Source organism: Metopolophium dirhodum, chromosome 8 (assembly GCF_019925205.1).
Source record: "Metopolophium dirhodum isolate CAU chromosome 8, ASM1992520v1, whole genome shotgun sequence".
Classification (NCBI taxonomy): domain Eukaryota; kingdom Metazoa; phylum Arthropoda; class Insecta; order Hemiptera; family Aphididae; genus Metopolophium; species Metopolophium dirhodum.
Window position 1 is genome coordinate 33,329,937 of NC_083567.1, and position 23,060 is coordinate 33,352,996.

At 31.1% G+C, this 23,060-nt stretch overlaps 2 protein-coding genes across 2 annotated transcripts; both read left to right on the plus strand.

The window, feature by feature from the left end:
* The first annotated feature begins 5,694 nt into the window (after positions 1–5,694).
* On the plus strand, positions 5,695–7,509 carry LOC132950424 (skin secretory protein xP2-like). Its single transcript, XM_061021877.1, has 2 exons — positions 5,695–5,854; positions 6,103–7,509. The coding sequence occupies exons 1-2, from the start codon at positions 5,846–5,848 to the stop codon at positions 7,327–7,329; spliced, it is 1,236 nt and encodes a 411-aa protein (XP_060877860.1). The 5' UTR covers positions 5,695–5,845; the 3' UTR covers positions 7,330–7,509.
* Positions 7,510–13,772: 6,263 nt separating this feature from the next.
* LOC132950423 (skin secretory protein xP2-like) lies at positions 13,773–18,971 on the plus strand. The gene is made up of 2 exons (XM_061021876.1): positions 13,773–13,828; positions 17,579–18,971. Exons 1-2 carry the CDS (start codon positions 13,817–13,819, stop codon positions 18,851–18,853), a joined length of 1,287 nt encoding a protein of 428 aa, XP_060877859.1. The 5' UTR covers positions 13,773–13,816; the 3' UTR covers positions 18,854–18,971.
* Positions 18,972–23,060: the final 4,089 nt, after the last annotated feature.

Consider the following 23,060-nt stretch of genomic DNA (forward strand, 5'->3'; position numbering starts at 1 on the left):
TTTTTTTATAAACAATTCATCAATTACTTTTTCAGCACTAATTGCCAATTGGAATGTATTTGATTGGTATGTTCATTGTCCATGTTAATATAAACTTCGGTCGGTCAAATTGTATTCTTGTAATAATTAATTTTATGAAATTAAATAATTGGGCGGTTCCATTTTCCTCCAAAAACCAGATATCGTTTTCCTCCACTGTCCATTTTCCTCCAAATTATTTTCGACTAAAGTTATATCTATTTTAGGAAATATTTTTGTAGTATTACGTTCCGTTTTATAAAGCTAGGGTCACATTTTGCGCTTATCGATTGATGATTACATTCAGGTATCGGCTATCTATATCAGCTATCGATTAAGCCTAATAAAGATACGGTCATATAACATACATTTCTTTAAACAGGTATTCACTCGTTGCTGAAATGTCAAATAATTATAAAAAAATATAATATTATAGTCAATTTATTTATTTTTTTGCTATGTATTAATTATTTACAGGTATTAACTAGTTTATTATTTTATTTGTATTAAACATAATAACCTGACAAAAATTTTTTTTTTACCATGCGTAAATTATTTGTATTAACTATTTTATTATTTTATTTATTATTTATTGGAGGAAAACGGTATCTCGTTTTTGGAGGAAAATGGCTACTGCCAAATAATTAATGTATGATTATTGATTACTGAATACTGATTAGTCACTACTCATTAGTGTAATAGTGTGCCAAATAAAGGTAATGTTTTTTCTTATTTAAATTTAATACGATATACCTAATAGCTATAATATGGCTGTTTAAGTATAGTAATTTAAATAACGTTTTTTTAAAATTTAAACCATAATATAAAGTGAAAATAAAAAATTTAAATTAAATTCGTATAGTAACCAAATTTGAATAACGCATACAATATTATACAATGAAATACACCATCCATATCTACACTTTAATGTATTAAGGCAAATTGTAACGCGTAGTCTTAGAAAAACGAAAGTATGTTAAAGAATGTATATGTTAATGGAGTACCTAAATCCAAATATGAATAAATAAAATAAATAGCTCTTCAACAGTTCAACTTGTTTTATAAAATATTACCCGTTTTATAATTTATTTATTACTTATAAATTAATAATTGATCACGGACATAAGCTTATGCGTACCTACTGATATACCTATTAATAAAAAAAAGCATCTCCGACATTTTTTGAAATTTCTGATCTACTATAACAAAACACTGGAGTCGCTCTGCTGTAGTGGTCACTGGTCACTGTATAATGGATATGTTAAATTAAATTCAATGACAAATCATACGAAAAGAATTGTGAGTGGAGTCAGTCTATATTTCTTAGGATATTTTATTATATATTTATAATGCTATTTGCAGTCTTTTTGTTATTTATTTTTATACGTGCCGTATAGGGTGAACTAATTTTTGTCAAAAACAATAATCGCATAATTTTTAGCTACTAAATAATATGCTAATTTTTGTTATTCTAACGAATTTTGTTAAAGTTTGAACCATAATCGCTCATAAAAAAAAATACCTAGTGCTAATGTATTTTTGAAACTTTTAAATTGCTTTAAGTACAACTTATGAGAAAATATGTTTAATATTTTCAAGCTTTTTCAATGACCATAACGTTTTTTAATGTTGATAAAAAAAATTATTATTAATTAATTATAGCTGTTTTATCCAACTTAACGTGGGTTAAAATAAATCAATTTATCGTTTTCCGTTTGGCTTCAGTTTAAGTATATAATACAAATACAATCACAATGATTAGTTTTATGATTTCCACTTCTTAATATTCTGGAAATATTATTTTTGATAAAAACAAAAAAAACTGGAGACAGATTCATCAAACTCTGAACGGCTACTGTATTTTTTTTCTGTCCATTTCATCAAATTTTGTGGTAGTAAAATTGCTCCGATTTACGACTTCAGCATCTTTTCTAATAGGAAAATGAATGCAGTTGGTGCATAAGTCGGGAATTAAAAATTGAAAATCCTACCTTTTTTGAAATTTATGATAACTTGTAAATTATTTTTCAGATAGAAATTAATAAAAAAAATTTTTTATAGCTATCATAAGAAATTTTAATAAAATATTCCCCAAACATTTTTCTACCTTTAACAAACAAAAAAAATGTTAACAACTAACAAGTTACGCTAGTTATAGCTATGAGACATTTTTGATTTTTATTAATTTTTCTTTAAACGATTAAATTAGATTATTTATACAAGTATGATAGGATGACACAGTCTAAAATTTTTGAGAATTTTAAGGATGAGCACACTCATACCAACGTTTAGTATTAACGTATTAATGTACAACGTAGACATTTCACCAGTGTTGGGAATAGATAACTAAAAAATTATCTAGATAAGATAAGATAATTTTAACCAAATATTTTCTAGATAAAAATAAAGATAACATAAATGTAATTTATCTAGATAAAGATAAATACAACAATACATTTATCTAGATAAAGATAAATACAACAATACATTTATCTATATAAATATCTAGATAAATATCATTTTTTTACACTTATTTTTATTGTTTTTTAGTATTTTTGTAATATTAGATTTATATAAATAATATTTATAATAACAACGAATTGATCCTTTGGAATACAGTTCTATGAAGTTAATTTTAATTTATTTTTATAATGGATGGGGAAATAAACCTATACCTAACTAATTTTGATATGCTAATTATGGCTATAGTAAAAAACGATGTATAGCGCAAGTCCGCATGCAGGTTCTCGTATTGTCGTAATATTGTCGTTGGTAATAATAACAAGAAATATACTCTTCTAATTTTATAAGTAATTTATATTATATTAGAATTTTAGTAACATTGGTTTTATAATTTTGTAGGGGCACTATAATATTTATCTAGATAAGTCCATTTTTTATCTAAGCTAAACATTAGAAAAATCGTAATATAATTATCTAGATACTTAAAAGATAATTTATTTAAAAAAATCTTATCTAGATAATTTCCAACACTGTATTTCACACATACCACATTTCATGTATAACGAATTGCCAATATTCAAATTTATTGTCCAAGGGCCATATCATTATAAGTATAATAAACTATGAATAATTAAGTAAATAGTATAAATTAATGTGATATTTGATATTGGTTTATACTCAATAGTTCTTATTATAAGATGGAATAAAGGGGGGGGGGGGAGTCGTGAAGTGACTGATTTAATTTTTCACCTATTTCGGGGGTAGCGACGTTAAAAAGGTTGATAAACACTGTTATAAATATTTTATGTGTTAGGATATACTGATAATATAATCAAAGCCTCAGCAGGGGTCACTGGTAATGTACTAATATCGGTTTAGCGATGAGATTGCAGTCTCAACAGACATATTATATTATTATCTGATTGAAACGGTTCAGGTTAAAATAAATAGATATTAAAACGAGTAACAATAATGCGTAATTTATTGTAAACATTGAATTCGTCTACAAAACGCACGATCTTAAGAAAATCTTTGGGATTTTTAAAATGATATAAAAAAATAAACACAACTCATTTTTATCTAATCAAATTAAAATATATTAATATAATATAAATCAAGGTATATGTTTAAATGATAATGATAATTACCATAACAATACTGATTCTTTGTGTGTTTATAATAGACATAATAATATATACGGTATACGTTATTATCGTATTATCTATATATTATTTATATAATGACAAATTATATTGAACAGAGTTTATGACTTATAAATCACTAATAATATACTATTTGGTATATTTCATCACCATCTCGTAGATTATGTAATATTGGTATAAAAGTAGTTAAACTCGTGTGTTTTGGATCATAATTAAACAAAATAGGTTATGCCTATATGGTTAGAAGACAAGTATATTCTTACAAAATATATTAGTACCTAATAATATTATTTACTAATAATATAAATAGAAAAATGTTGGATTACAATATAATATACAAAGGTTGGAGTCCATAGACCAGTTTTTACGCTTTTTAGATATTCATCAGCTTCCCTCATTCCGCATTCGTATAAACGTATATCATATTGACACAGGATATAAGCGTGACTCACTGAGCCATGGAATTAAATTTGTGCGTAGAAAGAATAGAAAAGAAAAGAAAGGAAGACAAATGTAGAATAACAGAATACAAGCAATAATGAACTATGTAATAATTATGTGTTTATAAAAATGATATTTTAAATTTATATTAGGTATATTCTTAAAATTGATTTGATTTTGTGTCGTATGCGTACTCTGTGTTTGGAGTTTGGCGATGATATACATATTTTTTCATATTGTTAACAATATAAGAAGAAATTATAATCCATAAAAAAAAAAATTGTTTCAGATACTGTATAGTTAATAATTTAACTTAAATGTCACATTATTAGATATATTGACAAGTAAGTGTATTGGTATAATATTCAAACTATATAATATTATTTTCTGATTGAATCACAGTCCACAGAGACCAACTATGAAAATACTATATCATTATCCTATATTACATAAAGTGCTTTTTAAACGATTTCACTCCAGTCTACTAAATCATCGAAATCATCTGAGCACTTCTAATGAGTATAAATCGCAATATTGTTGTCGTCGTGATTTATTAGTTGAATACAAATTTAACTTCCCAGTTTCCACTGCCTGAAGTTCTAACAGTGGATGGATGTATTCGTCATCAATAGGCACTAATTATTTCACCGCAACGCACTTCACTTACACTTATTGTAAGCTTAATACATATTGTGTAATTTAATAATAATACAATTTTTTCTTATATTTTTTTCAATACTCAAATCCTTATTGCTTGTCCTATTTCAGCTATTGTAAATCACTTTGTAATTTGAAAACATTTATTTTATTTTATGACACGTGATAAAAGTATAAATCTAATACGAATATGATCGAAAATTATTTATTTAAACATAGATATTTTTGGGCTGGATACAGCATTTTTTTCGTAATCATGATGAATTTTTCGTTAAAATTTTATAATTTTGCGTATACCCAGTATACCCACCCAGGTCGCCTTTAGCAACCGATAAATATAATATTATTACGTTACCCTTACCCCTTGGCCCTTACTAAAACAATAAAAACAGAAAATAATATATCTATGATTCACTATAATTGATTGATTTTTTTCTATGTAGCGGAGAAAATATCAAGTATAGCGCGACACGTTTTTTTTATCGCATATTATTAGCTTTATAGCAAAGAAAACCTTGCACAACTATGCAACTGTCGAAATCAATACGTTATTCACAAAACTACAATAATATTTTTACTATTAATAATAATTCTATTATTCGAAGAGTAAGTCACATGCATTTTGTTACGTACTTACGTAACACGTCTGCATCGCGTAAATACTTTAGGAGCAAGTTCCCGTATAATATCTAATACCGTGTCGCAGATGTTACGTGATCGTCAAGATGATTCACTTAGCGAGAGTACCCACAACATTATATTATCATACCTAATATTTATAGTTCCACATTTTTTTTTGTCGTCTACGGCCGAGACGACGATGACACAACACACCGGCGCTACCTATATACAGAGGAAGTAGTTTTGCAGTTATTACGCCTATTGACACTTAAAAACTGGTTATTTTCGCGATATTTTTTTTCCTATACCCACAAACGCAACGTATCCTACCACCCATACCTATATTGTAACAGCCAAATGCTCGTGTTACCGAGTCCCGTACGTCATAACGAGCACCATCGCCCATCGGCGACTTTACCTATATATAGCCAATTTGGTTTTCAAAACATCATCATTCAACCGAGCAACGTAGAACAGTCAACATGAAATTCGTAAGTATTTGGATAACAAAAATCAAACAGTACCATATTTACCTGTAATCATACATTTGTATTTTATACCGATATTTACTGCTATATACATATTATAATATACGATCAGCTCAGCTCACAAGTATAAAATATATACACCGTGGAGCCGTCACTCGGTCGGAATGACGCCGGCGGTGGAGTGCACTAGCTGTTGAGAAATGTAAACACCTGTCTAAAAGTTATTTTTTTATTTTGTTTTTTTTTTGCAGACATCAGCTTTAGTCGTCGTTTTGGTGGCCGTAGCCCTCGTCAGGGCGGACAGCGCAGACAGCAAGACGCACAAACCGGAAAAACGCGGTATCGTCGCTGAACACGATTACGAAAGCGGGTTGGGACACAGTTCCAGTCTGAGCTACGGTTCCGGTCTGGGATTGGGCTCCAGCATTGGCTTATCGACCGGATTAGCTTCTGGTTACGCCGCTCACGGTGGATCAGCTTATGGGTCCTCATACGCTCCAGCTTACGGTGGTGTCGCAATTGCCGCCGCACCCGCATACAGTGGGGTCGCAGTCGCAGCCGCACCCGCATACAGTGGGGTCGCAGTCGCACCCGCACCCGCATACAGTGGGGTCGCAGTCGCAGCCGCACCTGCATACAGCGGAGTCGCAATCGCAGCCGCACCTGCATACAGCGGAGCCTCATACTCCGCCGCCCCAGCACCGACCGTCGGCCCATTGATCCCGATCTCCAAGGATATACACATCATCAACCGTCATGCCCAACAAGTTTCTGCCCCGTACCCAGTGCCAGTGCAGAGGACCGTCGCCATCCCAGTGCCACACCCTGTCCCTTACCCGGTAGAACGTCCATATCCGGTCCGTGTTGCCGCCCCGTACCCAGTGCCAGTTGAGAGGCCTGTTCCATACCCAGTAGACAGACCAGTGCCACATGCAGTGCCCGCTCCCTACCCAGTCCCAGTCGTCCAGAACGTACCTGTACCAGTTTCCCGTCCAGTACCAGTTCCGGTTGTCAGGAGAGTTCCAGTGCCGGTTGCCACACCAGTCGTTGTCCAAGCACCACAGCCAATCGCTGTTGCTGTCTCAGCACCTGCATACGGAGGATATGGTCTAGGAGCTTCAGCTTACGACGCCAGCTACGGATCCGCTTCTCTGTCTTCGTACGGATCTTACGGATCAGCACCATCCGTTTCCTCATATGGCTCTTATGGACCAGCACTGTCCGCTTCCTCGTATGGATCTTACGGATCAGCCCTGCCTTCTTCTTCATACGGATCTTATGGACCAGCTCTATCTTCTTCTTCGTACGGATCTTACGGGCCAGCACTTTCATCTTCCTCACACGGTTCTTATGGACCAGCTCAGGCTTCTTCTTCATATGGATCTTACGGATCAGATCTATCCTCGTACGGACACGAAAGCCACTCAAAATACGAAAGCGGTGGATGGACTCCAATCGTAAAACGTAACTCTAATTAATTAAGAGACTACTCTCCCGAGTCCTGGCATTGCTCAACTCTCAAGTCAGAACTTGTCAAGTTACTATATTATAGTTGATTATTATTATGTTTTTATACTTAGATTAACGTTTTTATACTTGAAAAAATAAATGTCAATTGTACAATGCAGTTCGAATAAAATGTTTTGTTAAAAAATAAATTCCATGTGTTTGTCTGAAATTAATGCAAGTACCTAATAATAATAACACGTAATAATTGTATACAGTCCTTGTGGGACATCCGCCCGGGTCAGCGTTCATGCTCAAATGAAGTTAAATAACGAAGCCTAACTTAGTATTACGTGCTAATAACTTCTGATTGGTCAGAATGCAAGGAAAAATTGGGCCAGCTTGTTAGCCTTTTCTCCATTGCGACACATAGCTGTGAGTAATTTATTTTTGATTTTGCCTAGATATTCAGCACCAAAAAGACCTTGACGTAAAAGTGAATTAAAATTCTATGATATACACATCACCACTATACTACATTATGTCATCATGTACAATGTATACCTAATGTGCAGAAAAACATTGTTATTATATTTTTGTTTGCATAATGTATATTATAAAGTAGGTATATGCGCTCATAGAACTCATAAGTCGGCGTGTTATAACTTGTACTATACTCATCCGGTACCTATATTATGAAATGGAAGTTCAATGTAAAAAAAGATGGGTAAGTGGTTGTCGCTCTGCTGTACTTGTAATAGGTTACAAGTGGGTCACTGTATAATGGATGGTATTAAATTTGAATTCAATGAAATAATTATATCATTGTATACGAAAAACGATTGTGAGCTGTGACGGTTTGTCAGTGTGGATATTTATATTGTTATTACTTATGATTATTAATGCAATAGTCATTAAGTTGAATTAATATTATAAAACTACAACAAAATAACTAAAATCGTTATTCTTGGTTATTTAATATGTAATTTCCTCCAAATTTGAACATAAAATAACTAAAAAAAAAACTGTGTTTTTATATTGTTGAGCTTTTTTGGTTACAGAATAACTTATACTTACGTGGAACCTTGTTGTAAGTTTTCACTCCTTAACTATAAAAGTTGAACATTTTATAAATGTTCCACTCTTCTACTCCTTCGGTTAAGCCTACTAAAAAACGAGTAGGTACCTATATGGTTTGCTAAATATATATTCTATAGGTATAGGTATTATTAATTTAAATATTTAATTATTTATTGTATTTTATTGTAGCTTAAATTGTTTTGACTATTGGTTAATGTACTTTTGTTACTATGTTCCGATTGATTTTATTATAAAAATGCACTAGATAATAATTTATATGTTAATATGTATGTATGTGTGTGTGTGTGTGTATTTGTGTAGCCCGGTGTAAGTATAGCCCGGTGATAGGATTGAATTAAAATATTATTTACATTTTTAATGTAAGCTACGCGTATTCCGTTAGCATATAAATTTGTTTTGGCAAACACCCGCATATTGTGTTGTCTCCGTTTTAATCGTACCTACAACAGAGCAAATTTTACGTTCATCTTGGAGGCTTTTATTGATATTTTATTTTGGATCAAATTTTGGGTATTTAAAAATTATAAATTTTTTGTAAATATTAAAATGATCATAACTTGGTTCAAAATCAAAATATCAATAAAAGCCTTCATATATTATTAAGATAACTTCGATAATATATCTTACCTTTACATTTTTATGATAGGTATATATAAATTCACTCTATACTATTTAAAATAACAGAATAAAATAGATTATTGTGAGCATAACATTTTTCATGTTTACCTTTGTAAGACAGAGTTAACATATTAATATGCTGGTGTAGCATCCTTTTAAAGTGCAGTTACATACTTCATTAGTGGCATTATATTAATGTATTATTATTATTGTTATGGATTTTAATATCAAATAATAAAATGTTTAGTTAAAATTAATTATATACAAGTATATCTATGATTATAATTACTATATGATTATCATTACTCATCAGTCATCACAGGTACATTAAAATAAAAGTTATTAATAATCAGGTTTAGATCCGATTCTTTTTGTATAAGCTACGAGTAAATTTAATCCATCATAATAGGTACCACTACAACTGTAGACCTTACAGTTATTTAACGCCGATGTCTGAACCAGGAACCTGTTTAATGGAGTTACTGTGTATAATTCAAAAGAGAAACAATTCTATGAAACAAAGTATACAACACACATCCTACATAACTTTAAGGTTCCAATAAATAGAAAATAATATTATAGATGCAAATTACGCAGAGAAATTTGAATGCAAAATATTTAAATATTATGGATTGAATAATTGACTAAACGAATAAAAAAAAATTAAAAAAACTGTATAGCCAGAATAGGAACTTAAATAAATTCAAAGCTTTTCTTATTTGATAATAAAATTATTTATAAATTATAAATTATACTTGGAATAATAAATTATTAAGACTATATAATATTATACATATAAGATTAAAACAAACTCCATTTAAAATCATTAATCATAATATTCATTTTGTTAAAAATAAATTAAAACTTGATGTACTTTGATATAAAAAAGAAAAAGTAGGTAACCGCGCTGCTGTGTAGCTGGTGTCGAGCAGGTACCTCATCATTGAGTAAGTCATGGTAATGCATGTGTTAAAATTTAATTCAATGATAAAAATTCATTGTATACGAAAACAGTTCGAAGACGGTATGTCAGCAATCAGCGTATTATCACTAATAGTATATAATTTATGATATATTTATATATTGTAATAATAGTAATAATTTTAAAATGTTGAACTTGAAATGTTTGTAAAAAAAAAATCGTATTTATGTATGTTTAATATTTTCAAACAGGGAAAACAAAACTACTTACTGTCGATAAAAAAAAATAAAAATATGTAGGTATATGCCTATAGATATTTCAAAAAGAGACAACTTTTTTTACCCATGTATACAAAATGCTAATATAAACATTGTGTTATATTTGGATATCATAAAAATCAAAGTTGAAAATTGAAACATTTTTTCTACCTACTAAAAAGTGTCTCCAGAGTTCAAACACAAAAAAAATATACATTGTATAGGTATAATTAGTAAACTCTTAGTGTACTCTTATAGCTCCGCTCAGTATCTAATAACAATTTTAAATATTGTACCAATTATACCAAAATAACAGTAATTGTATACTATTGTTACTAAGTATAAAAAAGGTAAAAGATATAGGTACAATAGGTAAAAATCCGTTGCATAGTCCGTTTTTTTCTTTGTCTTAAGCTAATTAATTAAAATCTTGATAATTAACTATGAAATTATTTTGACATTGAATAATTAGGTTGAGGCTTTTTTTATAATCATAAAATAATATACCTACACATAATAAAGATAATCTTTGTATATTATTTACATGGAATTAAAATGTTATAGTATTAAATATTTTAATATTTACACAGCCCATAAAAATCACTTTTTTTTTTTTAATGTTAGATTTTGATATTTGTTAAATGTCAATATATTTTAAATAATAAATAATGTTAAAATAATATAGGATATTAATTTGCGTATTGGTGGTACTATTCAATATTTATTATGCGTATCCTGCCCTTTACGGTTTTAAATGATATGTTAATCATAAACTAGGTAATAATAAAATCAAAACAGCAAGATAGTATACAATCATCCATTCTCGTTCGGTTTAATATAGTGTAATTTAATTATTTTACTTTTAAAGTATCTAATAATAAATTATCTCGTTCAAAAAATTACTCTGAGCATATTTCTTCAAAATATCTTCACAACTTCGTGAGTTTTCCTTATGTTTAGGAAAATCACTTTAAGAAAAATAAAAAACCGTATAAGAGCGCTTCAACTTACGTGTGGGTATTAATACAAAAAACTGAAAAAACCCATATTTAAAAATGTTTGTATATAATTTCTCTATAAAAGTTAATAAAAATATACAAAGTATATCAATTTCTAGCTACTTAGTAAAATTTAGGTGAATTTATATTTTAAATTAATAATACTTTGGGCAGAAATCATATATAAGGATATCTGGATATGTAAGTTCTCTATACCAGGCATATAGTTTGTACAATTTTTTTTTATCTATTACATGTTCCTACTTCTTACACTATCAAAAGATAGCAGGATTTAATTCGTAAAAGTAGTTCAAAACTTGAATCTTATAATAGCGGCTTATAAGGCTTACAAACCGGAACATACTATATAATGAACGTCAACTTTTAGATACAATAATATGTCACATTGTCACATAACTCATATTACGTTTTTTACACACCATTCTTTATACATAGAAAGTTCAAAAATAAACTATATATATATATACCTATTGATATATAAATTTAATTATAAGTAATAAATAATAATTAATTATGCAGTTATAAATACCATCATTTTTAGGACAAGTCTTATCAACTTATAAGTTATAACATACCCATTTAGCAAAGCCAGAATAAAAAAAGGTGGATAAGTGGATGTCGCTCTGCTGTACAGTAGGTTACAAGTGGGTCACTGTAATGGATGGTGTTAAATTTGAATTCAATGATATAATATCATTGTATAAGAAAAACGATTCTGAGCGAAAACGGTCAGTCAGCCTATGATATTACCAAGTATATTTGATGATATTATTGTGAATAAAGTAATTTATATATAACCTATTTATGTGGAGCCTTGTTTTAAATTTTCAATCCTTAGCCATAAAAGTTAAACATTTTATACATTTTTAACTACAAAATAATTAATAAATTATAAATTTGATAAATGTTGTCAAAATTTGAACTTTAAATGCTTATATAAAAAAATTGTGCCTATGTATTTTTAATATTTTTCAACTGCTATTAGAACGATATATCAGGAGCCTTATATTAAATTTTCACGCTTTTTTACCCAACAAATAAAAATTTATTGATATTTATAGAAAAAAAAACTAAAAAAATTGAAAACTGACAATGTCCGTAAACCGCTCAAAAAGAGTCAAAATATTTTCAACATTTTATGGTGTATAGAAAATGCTAATATAAACATTCAGTGAAATTTTCAAGTATCTACAGTCATTCGTTTTTTAATTACAATAAAATAAGAAAATTGTTACATGAGAAATCGAGTGAATATCAAATGTTGTAAAAATATTAATTTCAGACGCTCATAAAAATTTAATTTAAGTTTCTTGTAGACATTTTTTTTTTGATAAAGGTAGACAAACTTATGAGTAATCTTATATTACATTTTAAATCTTAGATTTAAAAAGAAAAATTTTTGTGAATTCTCAACTCAAAATAATTTGCTAATGTTCGTGATTTTTCCGTATTTTGTCAAAATTTGAACTTTAAATGCTTTTTAATAAAAACTGTGACTAAGGATTTTTAATTTTTTTCATCTGCCTTTGAAACAATAACCTAGGAGCCTTTTATTAAATTTTCAAGCTTTTTTACTCAACAGATAAAATTTTATTGATATTTATAGAAAAAAAAACTAAAAATATTGAAAACTGACAATGTCCGTAAACAGCTCAAAAAGAGTCAAAATATTTTCAAAATTTTATGGTGTATAGAAAATTCTAATATGAACATTCAGTCAAAATTTCATGTCCCTACAGTCATTTGTTTTAGAGTTACACCAAAAACCAAAATCGATTTTCTCAAAAACAGATTTTGCGTAAAAATTCCCGTTTTTCCTTAATTTTTCTTTTGTTTTTCACGTCGCTTTTGAAGACTACTGAGAAATTTTTACTATTGACCCCCCAAAGTACCAACTATATTCACTTTCCTATCAGAATAGTTACTGTTGAAGAAAATCCAAGCACTTTTACTGTCCTAAAAGGTGATGACAGACACAAAAAAAAAAAAATAAAAAATAAAAAACTCACATCATTGTAAAATCAATACATTCATTGCTTCGCTCAGAATCTAAAATAATAAAACATCGTTGAATGTATTATTGAATACTATATTAATATTTTAGAAAAAAACAAAACCCACCTTGATAATATAGTTAGGTATTCACTTATTCTTAATCATTTTATATAATTCTCAATATTTTAATGTTTACTCGAGTCTTGTAAATTAACAGTGACGTTCATTGATCCATACGATAAATCAAACTATAGGTATATGTATCTTAAATGTTTGATGAATAAAAAGTTATAAAATTAAATATATTAAATTCATATATTAGATCATCAGTAACGAATCAAGCGGGATACTTTTGTGGGATTATAGGTACCCTTGGTGACACTTAAAACTGAATGGCTATAGACGTCTTGTTTGCATTAGAACACAATTCGTTTACCCTTCAAGTGTAATCCGATAAGAACAAAAAAGGACCTCGTGGTGACATAACCGCCGGGAAATCGAAATTTCCACGGTTTCATAAAGCTTTATTCCGTGTCTGTTTATAATGCCCACGGTAAAAACCACAGAACTGTAGTTTTCCGATAGACATCATCGGGGAAGGTACACTATGAAGTTACAGGTAAGTAAACGATTTTTTTTATTTTGTAGTATTTATAACGAATTTCGTCGTACTTAGTAAAATTAATTTTGTACTGTTAAAATTGCAATAAATACTATAACGTTCATTATAATTTTTTTTGATTAATTTAATGGAAAATTCACATGACACATGTATAATTTATCCAATAATTATGATTTTAATGGTTAAAAAATATCGAGAAATAAGTCATTTTAGTTAATCTAATATAATTTTAAAATTAAAACTTTTCTTGAGTATGCTTACCAATTAACAACTGATTCAACTAACATAAAACCCTCCCTATTTTTAAAAACTACAAACATTTTACAATTTTTTTTTCGTTATAATTTTTGAATAACAACATGTATTATTAATTTCATATTCTGAAGCATAATAATATTTGGAGTATTTCAATATAAAAAAATTTAATTTTGGCGAGTAGTTCATTAGTTATAACTTATAACATTATAAGTATTTAAAGTTTTTAATGGGCGAAGTAGTGGACCAATATTTTACAAGGAACGAATGTGCCACAGCATTCCGATAATCTATGTTAAACATATTTTTTATTTAAAAAAATTAAGGAATATGGACAATTTGTTTTATTATTTATACATGCCACAGGGTGATACTATAGTCCCAATATCTTACAGATCCATGTAAAAAATTGAAAATTGAAAATGTCCGTAAACAGTTCAAAACGAGTAAAAATATTTTGAATATATTATAAAGTATGGAAATTGATAAAATAAACATATGGTGTAAATTTCAAGTACCTACAGTTATTTGTGTGCGATTTACAACAACATAAGACAATTTTAACTCTGAACGCTCAATTTAATATGACTTTCCGGTAGACATTGTTTTTTAAGTAAAGGTAGAAAAACTTATGAGGAATCTTGTATTGAATTTTCGAACCTCACATTTAAAAATCAAATCAAAATTACTCAAAATAATTTACACATTTCGTGATTTTTACGCCTTTTGTTAAAATTTGAACTTTAAATGCTTATAAAATATATTGTGACCATATATTTGAATATATTTCAACTGTCATTGTAACAATATATTAGAAGCCTTGTATTATATTTTCAAGCTTTTTGACCCAACGAATAACATTTTATTGAAATTTATAGAAAAAACTAAAAAAATTGAAAATTGAAAATGTCCGTAAACAGCTCAGCATTTTATGGTGTATAGTTTATGCTAATATCTACATTTAGTGAAAATGTCATGTATCTACAGTCATTTGTTCTAGAGTTATATATTATCGATTTTTCCAAAAATCCGAGCAAAATTCGGGTTTTCGTAAAAATTCCCGTTTTTCTTTAATTTTTTTTTGTTTTCCCGGCGCTTTTGAAAAGTACTTCATAATAATAGTTATCATTTTTACCTACCAAATGCACCAATTAGATTCACTTCCCATCGAACAAGATACTGAATTTTAAAATCGAATCATTATTTTGACAACTAATCGTGTACACAAATAATAAAAAAATGAAAATAACAAAAACACATATCATTGTAATATAAATACATTCATCGCTCCGCTAAGAATCTAAAATATATGTATAATATATATTGTCATTAAAAAAAAGTAAAAACTTATAATATGATAACGATAAAAACAGCGAATAATGCAATTTTTACCAAATATGTATGTATACTATACTATTGTTTTGAAAATAAAGAAAATATATATATTTTTTAAATGTAATAGTTTTGAAAAAAAAATCCTCAGTTATTAATTTGTGTAATCAATTTAAGGATTATAGAAGTTTTTATATTTGTTTCAAAATTTAATGTTAACATAAAATTTATATTTTATAACGGTGGTGTGCAGCTTATGTTTGGCTTAATAACAGAAACAGTAAATTAAGTATATAAAGTAATACATTTTGAAAATATGGTATAATGGTTTTTGTTTTCGTTTGAATGATTAGCTTTGCTGCGCGTGGTCAATTAATCCGTTAAGTATAATATTATTAGGCGTGTAATACTGTCAGTGAATAAGTGAATAAAAATTACTAGAGTCACCCAGATTATCGATTGACCTTCGATTTTTTATTTACCCACTTTTATTAATTGTTCTTCCTCGTGTTCAATACCGTACCTGTCATTACATAAACACTAAACAGCCACAATTCGTTTTGAGCGTACGAAAACGGTTGTAGATCAACGGCAAACGTAAAACTACCAGTAAAAAATTGTCTGACCGGATGCCTGCAACTTTAATATACCGATGGCATTGAATAAAATTGAAGTGTATATTACGTTGAATGCCTCACGATAAAAATGTAAATACAAATCAATATTATTGTCCTGATATATACAAATAAAAAATAAACCGATATACGGCAGTTGTTTATACTTGAAACGGAACCGTCAAACAGATATTGTTTTTAATTCAGACAGATACAAGAAATTCAATGTTCAATACTCATGTTTACCTATTGTAACTACGTTCAATTGCAAGCAATTTTCAACTATTAAGAAAGAACACAATAAAAATATCACAATAGGGTAGGTACCTAAGTACCAGTGTAACACTTTACCAATTACCTATCGTGTTAATAATTTATATACGTATAATGTTTATAATACAAATTTATATTAAATTATATGACCAGGGTTGGGCAAGATACTCAAAAAAAAGTATCATTGTACATGGTACATGCGCATTTAGTGTATCAAGATAACTGATACAAGATACATTGTGAATGTAGAAAAGATACAAGATACAAGATACATGATACTTTTATATTTCCAACCGAATTTTAATAACTATTGAACGTAAGACGTCTATACACAATTCACTATACTGTCTATACATAATATTATTATTATTATTTTTTTTTAATTCAGCTTGAGCCCGGCAACTAAGGCCATTAGCTATTTTTGTTTATTGTTTGTAGGTTTTTTGTTGGTAGGGGAGGAACACGTGTGTGTTTTTTTTGGCAGAATTTTTGATTTGGGCACCCGTAGGTATCTTCTATGCCTGTGTGGGGGATGGCGGCGCTTGACACCGTGACTTGCCCGAAGAAAAATGCCGTCCATGGCCGAGGATCGAACCCGGGTCGGCTTAGTTGCCTTAGTCCGCTCGGCCACTCCGTCCCCCATAATATTATTACTATACATAATAATAGTATTTATAAATACTTATAAAGTCATAATTATATTATTAAATAATAGAATAAGTCATTAGGTACACATCATACATTCAACTAATACATCACATATATTCATATTTTACGAGAACGGAAATTTCGGTTTAGTGCTTTTCTGTATGACTGTTGACTGCGTGTAGATACGCATACCGTGTACAGCCATACGGGCACCTTAATTTAATTTTATGTTTATCAAAAGTTTACAAAAATTATAAGATTGTATGGTACATTTTTTCGTTATTGTTAATTTTGGCTCGATTGCACTTGGACAATTTTTCGTAAAAATACAATCCGCGACGAAATTATCTAATATCGAAAATCGAAATGTTTTGGTACTATTCAGTACAAATTTTTACAATAATATAGTATCTTGTATCTTTTAGCAAAAAAAGATTCATAATACTAGTTTAAAATGTATCATGATACATGATACTTGATACAATTGTATTTTTGATACTGCCCAACCCTGTATATAACGTACCTAATAATAGGTACCTAATAGGTAATAACTAAATAAACAAATATTTACTTTAGAACTTATCTTTAAAATATTATATAAAACAAAAACATAATTTTTTAACAGATATTGTATATGTGCCTGTTGGCATTTGCCAGCAACGTTTGGTGCCACAACGAAGTTCACGTTAAAAATGGTAACCACACCACCACAACCAGAGAATCAAACACGAGAAAACGGGGTGTCGGTCATTACAACCCGATGGGATGGGGTGCCCACGGAGTTGGTTCGTATGGAGTGCCTACCACGCCAGTGCAGGGATACGGAGTATCTATGACGCCGGTGCAAGGATATGGAGTGTCTGCTATGCCGGTGCAGGGATACGCGGTGGTGCAGCAATCTGAACGGCCAGTACCGTACCCGGTTCCGTATCCGGTGACGTATGACCGACCAGTTCCGTATCCGGTGTCATACGATCGGCCTGTACCGTACCCTGTGCAGGTGGACCGGCCGTACCCATATCCAGTACAAGTTGACAGGCCGCTGCCGTACCCGGTGCAGGTGGAGAAACCACTCCCTTACCCAGTGCACGTGGACCGTCCGGTTCCATATCCAGTGCAGGTAGAGAAGCCGCTGCCGTATCCGGTGGATCGGCCAGTTCCGTATCCTGTGCAGGTGGACAGACCTCAACCGTACCCAGTGCACGTGGACCGGCCGGTGCCATATCCAGTGCACGTTCCCTATAAAGTGTCTGTACCGGTGGACCGGCCATACCCGGTGAAAGTGCCCACGCCGTACCCGGTCGACAGGCCGGTTCCGTATCCCGTGCAGGTGGCCGTCAAGGTTCCGGTGGTGCAGCAGGTACCAGTCGAGGTGTCCCGGCCTTATCCCGTACTGGTGCAGCAGCCCGCTGCGGTGATGGTGCAACAGCAACCCGTTCTCTGGCAGAAGGTTTCGGTGCCACAGCCATACCCGGTATACTCGACGAACCAGCCGCCGATGCAGTGGCAGAAGCAGCCTTCTTATTACTCAAGCGTGGACAACAGCAAAAACTACATCGGCATGCCCGTGTACAATGGAGGTAACCAGCCCGGTTACCAGCGTGGTCAGTACCCATCCGGCTATAGTATCGGCGTGAACCACGCTCTTATCGGGCTTGGCGTGGGCGGTCGGGGCCTGGGTGGGTCAGGCGGCACAGGCGGCACAGACGGGACAGGTGGAACAGGCGGAATAGGCACGACCGGCGTCATCAGTGGAGCGGCAGGCAGTCTGTTAGGGGCGGCGTACAACGTGATGCAGGGGTTGATGTCGCCTGGTGGCAGCATCACTGGTTACGCGACCGGACACAACGACTATCTGGGTCCCAAGACCACAGGATTCACGACCGTCATCAGCAAATGAACAATACGCACCGGATGTATAGAAAACGAGTGGCACAAGGACGAGGTGGTGCATACTACGTCTCCCCGTTGCTCTATTTCAATACCAATTTATTATAGTATTATGAAATAAAACAATACACAGACATTTTTGATTATTTTGTATTTCTCCTTTTTCCCCAAGTAGGTATACGATATCGGTACATATAATGTTACACATTATATTGAAAATACATTTATCAATCGACAATCCACGCGCATGATATATCGCACAAAAACCGTACGTCCTTCACCGCATGGTCGGTGCATTTAAAATATATGCGTGGTCGGAGACCTCAGAATATCGATACGATTCGTGGCATTCGTCGATCGATCTGCTCGCGCTTACGGGGGTCATAGCCCATAGGTATTATAATATCATATTATATAGGTAGTATTATTATACTCGTTACATAATAACTATTGCTGTATCACGGTGCGTTTTAAAAATCACTCTCGAATTCGGCGGTCATGAGTGCCTTCACGGCTCTACAGTATTATACGGCATCACGATTTTTGTACACTTAACATTTTTTTAATCGCATTAATGCACATTCCTCGGTAGGTACCACGCGCGAAGATAAAACGAGAGACGACCTGTTTAGGCCTACGCGGTTAACCGCTGCACGTGTAAGCGGACCACTCGAAATATCCATTGTTTGTCGCACTTGAACGAAACGAATCTACCTATTTGGTGCATTATTATATGCGATGACTGACACTATTTCGAGTTGGGTGCGTGTACATGTATTATATATTTTTCTTGTAGCGTTTAAAAATACAAACATTTTTAGCTAGAAAATCGTAATATATACGGTGCGTACATACAAAATGCATTTTTCCTAGACAATAATGGCGTGTACCTACTCGAGTATAGTAGGTATAATATAAGTATGGTAAAATCCTGGACCATACAGATCATGTATCGGGAATGGTAAAATGTAATATTAGTTAGACGAGGTATATATTTTAATACGACTCTGGTTTCAACGTAATAATAATATCAAAATAAAACGTATCTATAATTAATTTACTCATTATACTTCTAGCGGCGGTAAAACATCAACTATATTTACCCATACAATACAGTATATAATATATTTGCGTACGGGGCTTTGGAGGTTTTCAACAATCAACAGTTTCTTCACACTTTTGTCAAACTTGAAGTCTATCATTATTTAATAAAAACTATGGTGCATCACCTTCATACCTATATCGTATACGATCGTTCCGAATGGAATTTTAATACACGCACACGCCACACACACACACACACACCACACACACACATATGTGCCTACTACCTACCGTATTGCCCAACTGTACACGACCTATAATATTATACATCGTCGGTTACTTTTTGCGTATCTGCGTACAATCACAATTGCAATATTTTTCCCATCGCGTGCTGTGGGAAATTGGTCCACGATAATTCACACAAACACACATTGATTTAGCAACACGGTACCTAATCATTTGCCCAGAAAATTCCGTTGGGTTTCCATGTGAGCTGCAATCATTACTCCACTGTCGTGTAGACAATGAAGGTTAAACGAACTGTGTGCCGCTGCTTTAAGCGTTTTAATATTAGACGGTAGCAAATACACACGGTAATAAAATATTTTTAAATGCAAATTAAAATGGTCGAAATAACTTTTTATTGTTTCGATTAATTCAATATTAAATAAATAATATGAATTATGTAGGTTAAAACTGTAGTGACAAATATCAATAATTCGCTAAAGTACTTTGGTATTTTTTTTTATTATTATTATTTCATAGACTCTCTTTTTGACGTTTAATTAGATTGGCACGTTTTAGACGCCACGTCACATTATCACATTACCACACATATACCAATGTCAACATTATCTTTAGCTAACTTATAGCAATATTAATATAAAACTTATTTTAGTTAGTAATGTAATAATTAATAACTACTTATGTATAATGTATTGCTTATAAATATGGTGCACCATGTTTGTTTATCATAACGAAAAAACAACATACATACATAGAGCTACGTACGTAGTACCTAATATTCTAATAATACTTTTTAAAATTATCGATAAAAACAATAAGAAAATAAATAAAAAACACTGCAATTTTCACGCAAACTCAGTTTTTTACATAATCTGTTTTGTTTTTTTTTTTTGTGTGTAATTCAATAACGAATAGCCGTAGATACTTGAAATGTTCACCAAATGTTTATATTACATTTAATGTACATGGTTTGATTTAAAAAATATTTTGGTAATTGACGAACATCTCCGATATTTTTAGTAGTTTAGCGTTGGCTATAATAATATGTACCTACCTGTAGGTATTCTTTGGGTTGCGCGTTCACAGGTATTGAGAATGATTTTTTCGAACAAAAACTGAAAGTTTGATGATTTTCTTACTACCATTTAGTCGCTCAATAGGGAGTTTGTCAATCGCGTTAAAATTACGTTATCATATACCACTTGGCACTTGTGCTCAAAACATCTAAGGGGTTGTTGCACTTGATCATTTTCTGGGTTGATTGACTAATTGCGCTAAATAACAACCAAAAAACAAATTTCAAATATGTAAAAATAACATTTATCATATTCGGTACAACTAAATCCTCTGGACTCTCAACACAGTAGGCGATATATTGGTTTCAATATAGAAGTAACAAAGACGGACTACACCAGTCACTATAGATAAGGCCCAGTGGTTCAATTCATGATTAACATGCTATTATTATCTATGATAAATTTTAGTATAGGCTAATAAATTTTAATAATATAATACAGAAATAATATATTATGAAATATTAAAATAATAATAAGTTATAGGTACCATATCGTCCGTATATGGTTTGAACTTCTGAAGACAGACAACAGAGATTTCAGTTGGTCATCTTTTATATTATGTTATCTAAGTATACCAACTTTAGTTACTTTATTGAAATAAAATTTTAAAAAACCAACATACAATTTATTATGAAAACTTATTATAAAATAAGTATTAAATTATTAAATATATTTAATTTAACAAAAATAAATGAGAATATTGTACATAGTATAAAAGTATCTTAATAGTATCATTATTGTATTACACTGTTACCCCATAAACCATTTAACCATATTATCATATCAAACAGTATTGAGGAGTGCAAAAAGTGCAACGAATCCATTATGCCGATAAATATATGGATAGATAACGATAGTGAACAATTGATATTTTTGTTTACAGAGCATTTATATCACTCAAATAGTCAAATTAATACTTGTGTATGTTGAATATAATGAATAGGTAATGATGACCATCATTAAGTATACTCAATCAATGTAATGACGTTTCATTAGAGCCCCGATACTGTTTTATAGCTTTTTTGGACATTGGTTGCAAATCAGCTATAGGTATTCACCTATTTTAAACGCAAGTATATTACTTTTTTTCAAAAACAAAACATATTTAACCAGTCATTCATTATCAGTTTATCAATAGTATGTGAGTTTTTAATTATTTAAATTTTATTTAATGTTCATGGAATTCGATAGGACAAAATATATATTTTTATAACTGAAGGTAAGACTAAAGGGTGAGCGCAATAATTGGTAAAATAATATAAGAAGCGCCATTGGTATACACTGATCCTAAAATACAAATATGGTTTTAGGCACAATATTATAGTGTAGGCATAGTGTATGCCTGTCAAATATGGTTGACGGACGAGTATGCATATCGTGCCAATATATTAATTTAATGCATATAGGTACACAATTCGTATTAGCCGTTGTCGTCGGGCATCGGCGGTCGTTATTATAATCGAGAGTCATGACAATGTCTCCCACGGTGCATAGGTTCGTCAACAGTATACGGGAATACGGGATGGTGTGTATGCGACTATAATATCAAATATCGATCCATAGATGGTAAACTGCGGTATGCGAGCAGCCAGCAGGTGGTGCCCAATGGCGATCGATGGATATTTGTGATTGAAGATAGACGAACATCGATTGATAATCGATACATTGTTATGTATAATGTATATGCGTGATAATTATTGGTGCGAATAGGGGGTTGCACAGAGGACTTGTTACGCCCAAGTTTAAAACGTTCACCCCTAAAAATTAAAGCCTTTTTCAATTATGTTTTGAAATAAATCATATCACTATATCTGTATACTGTATATTAAGGAATATAATAGGTATACCTCG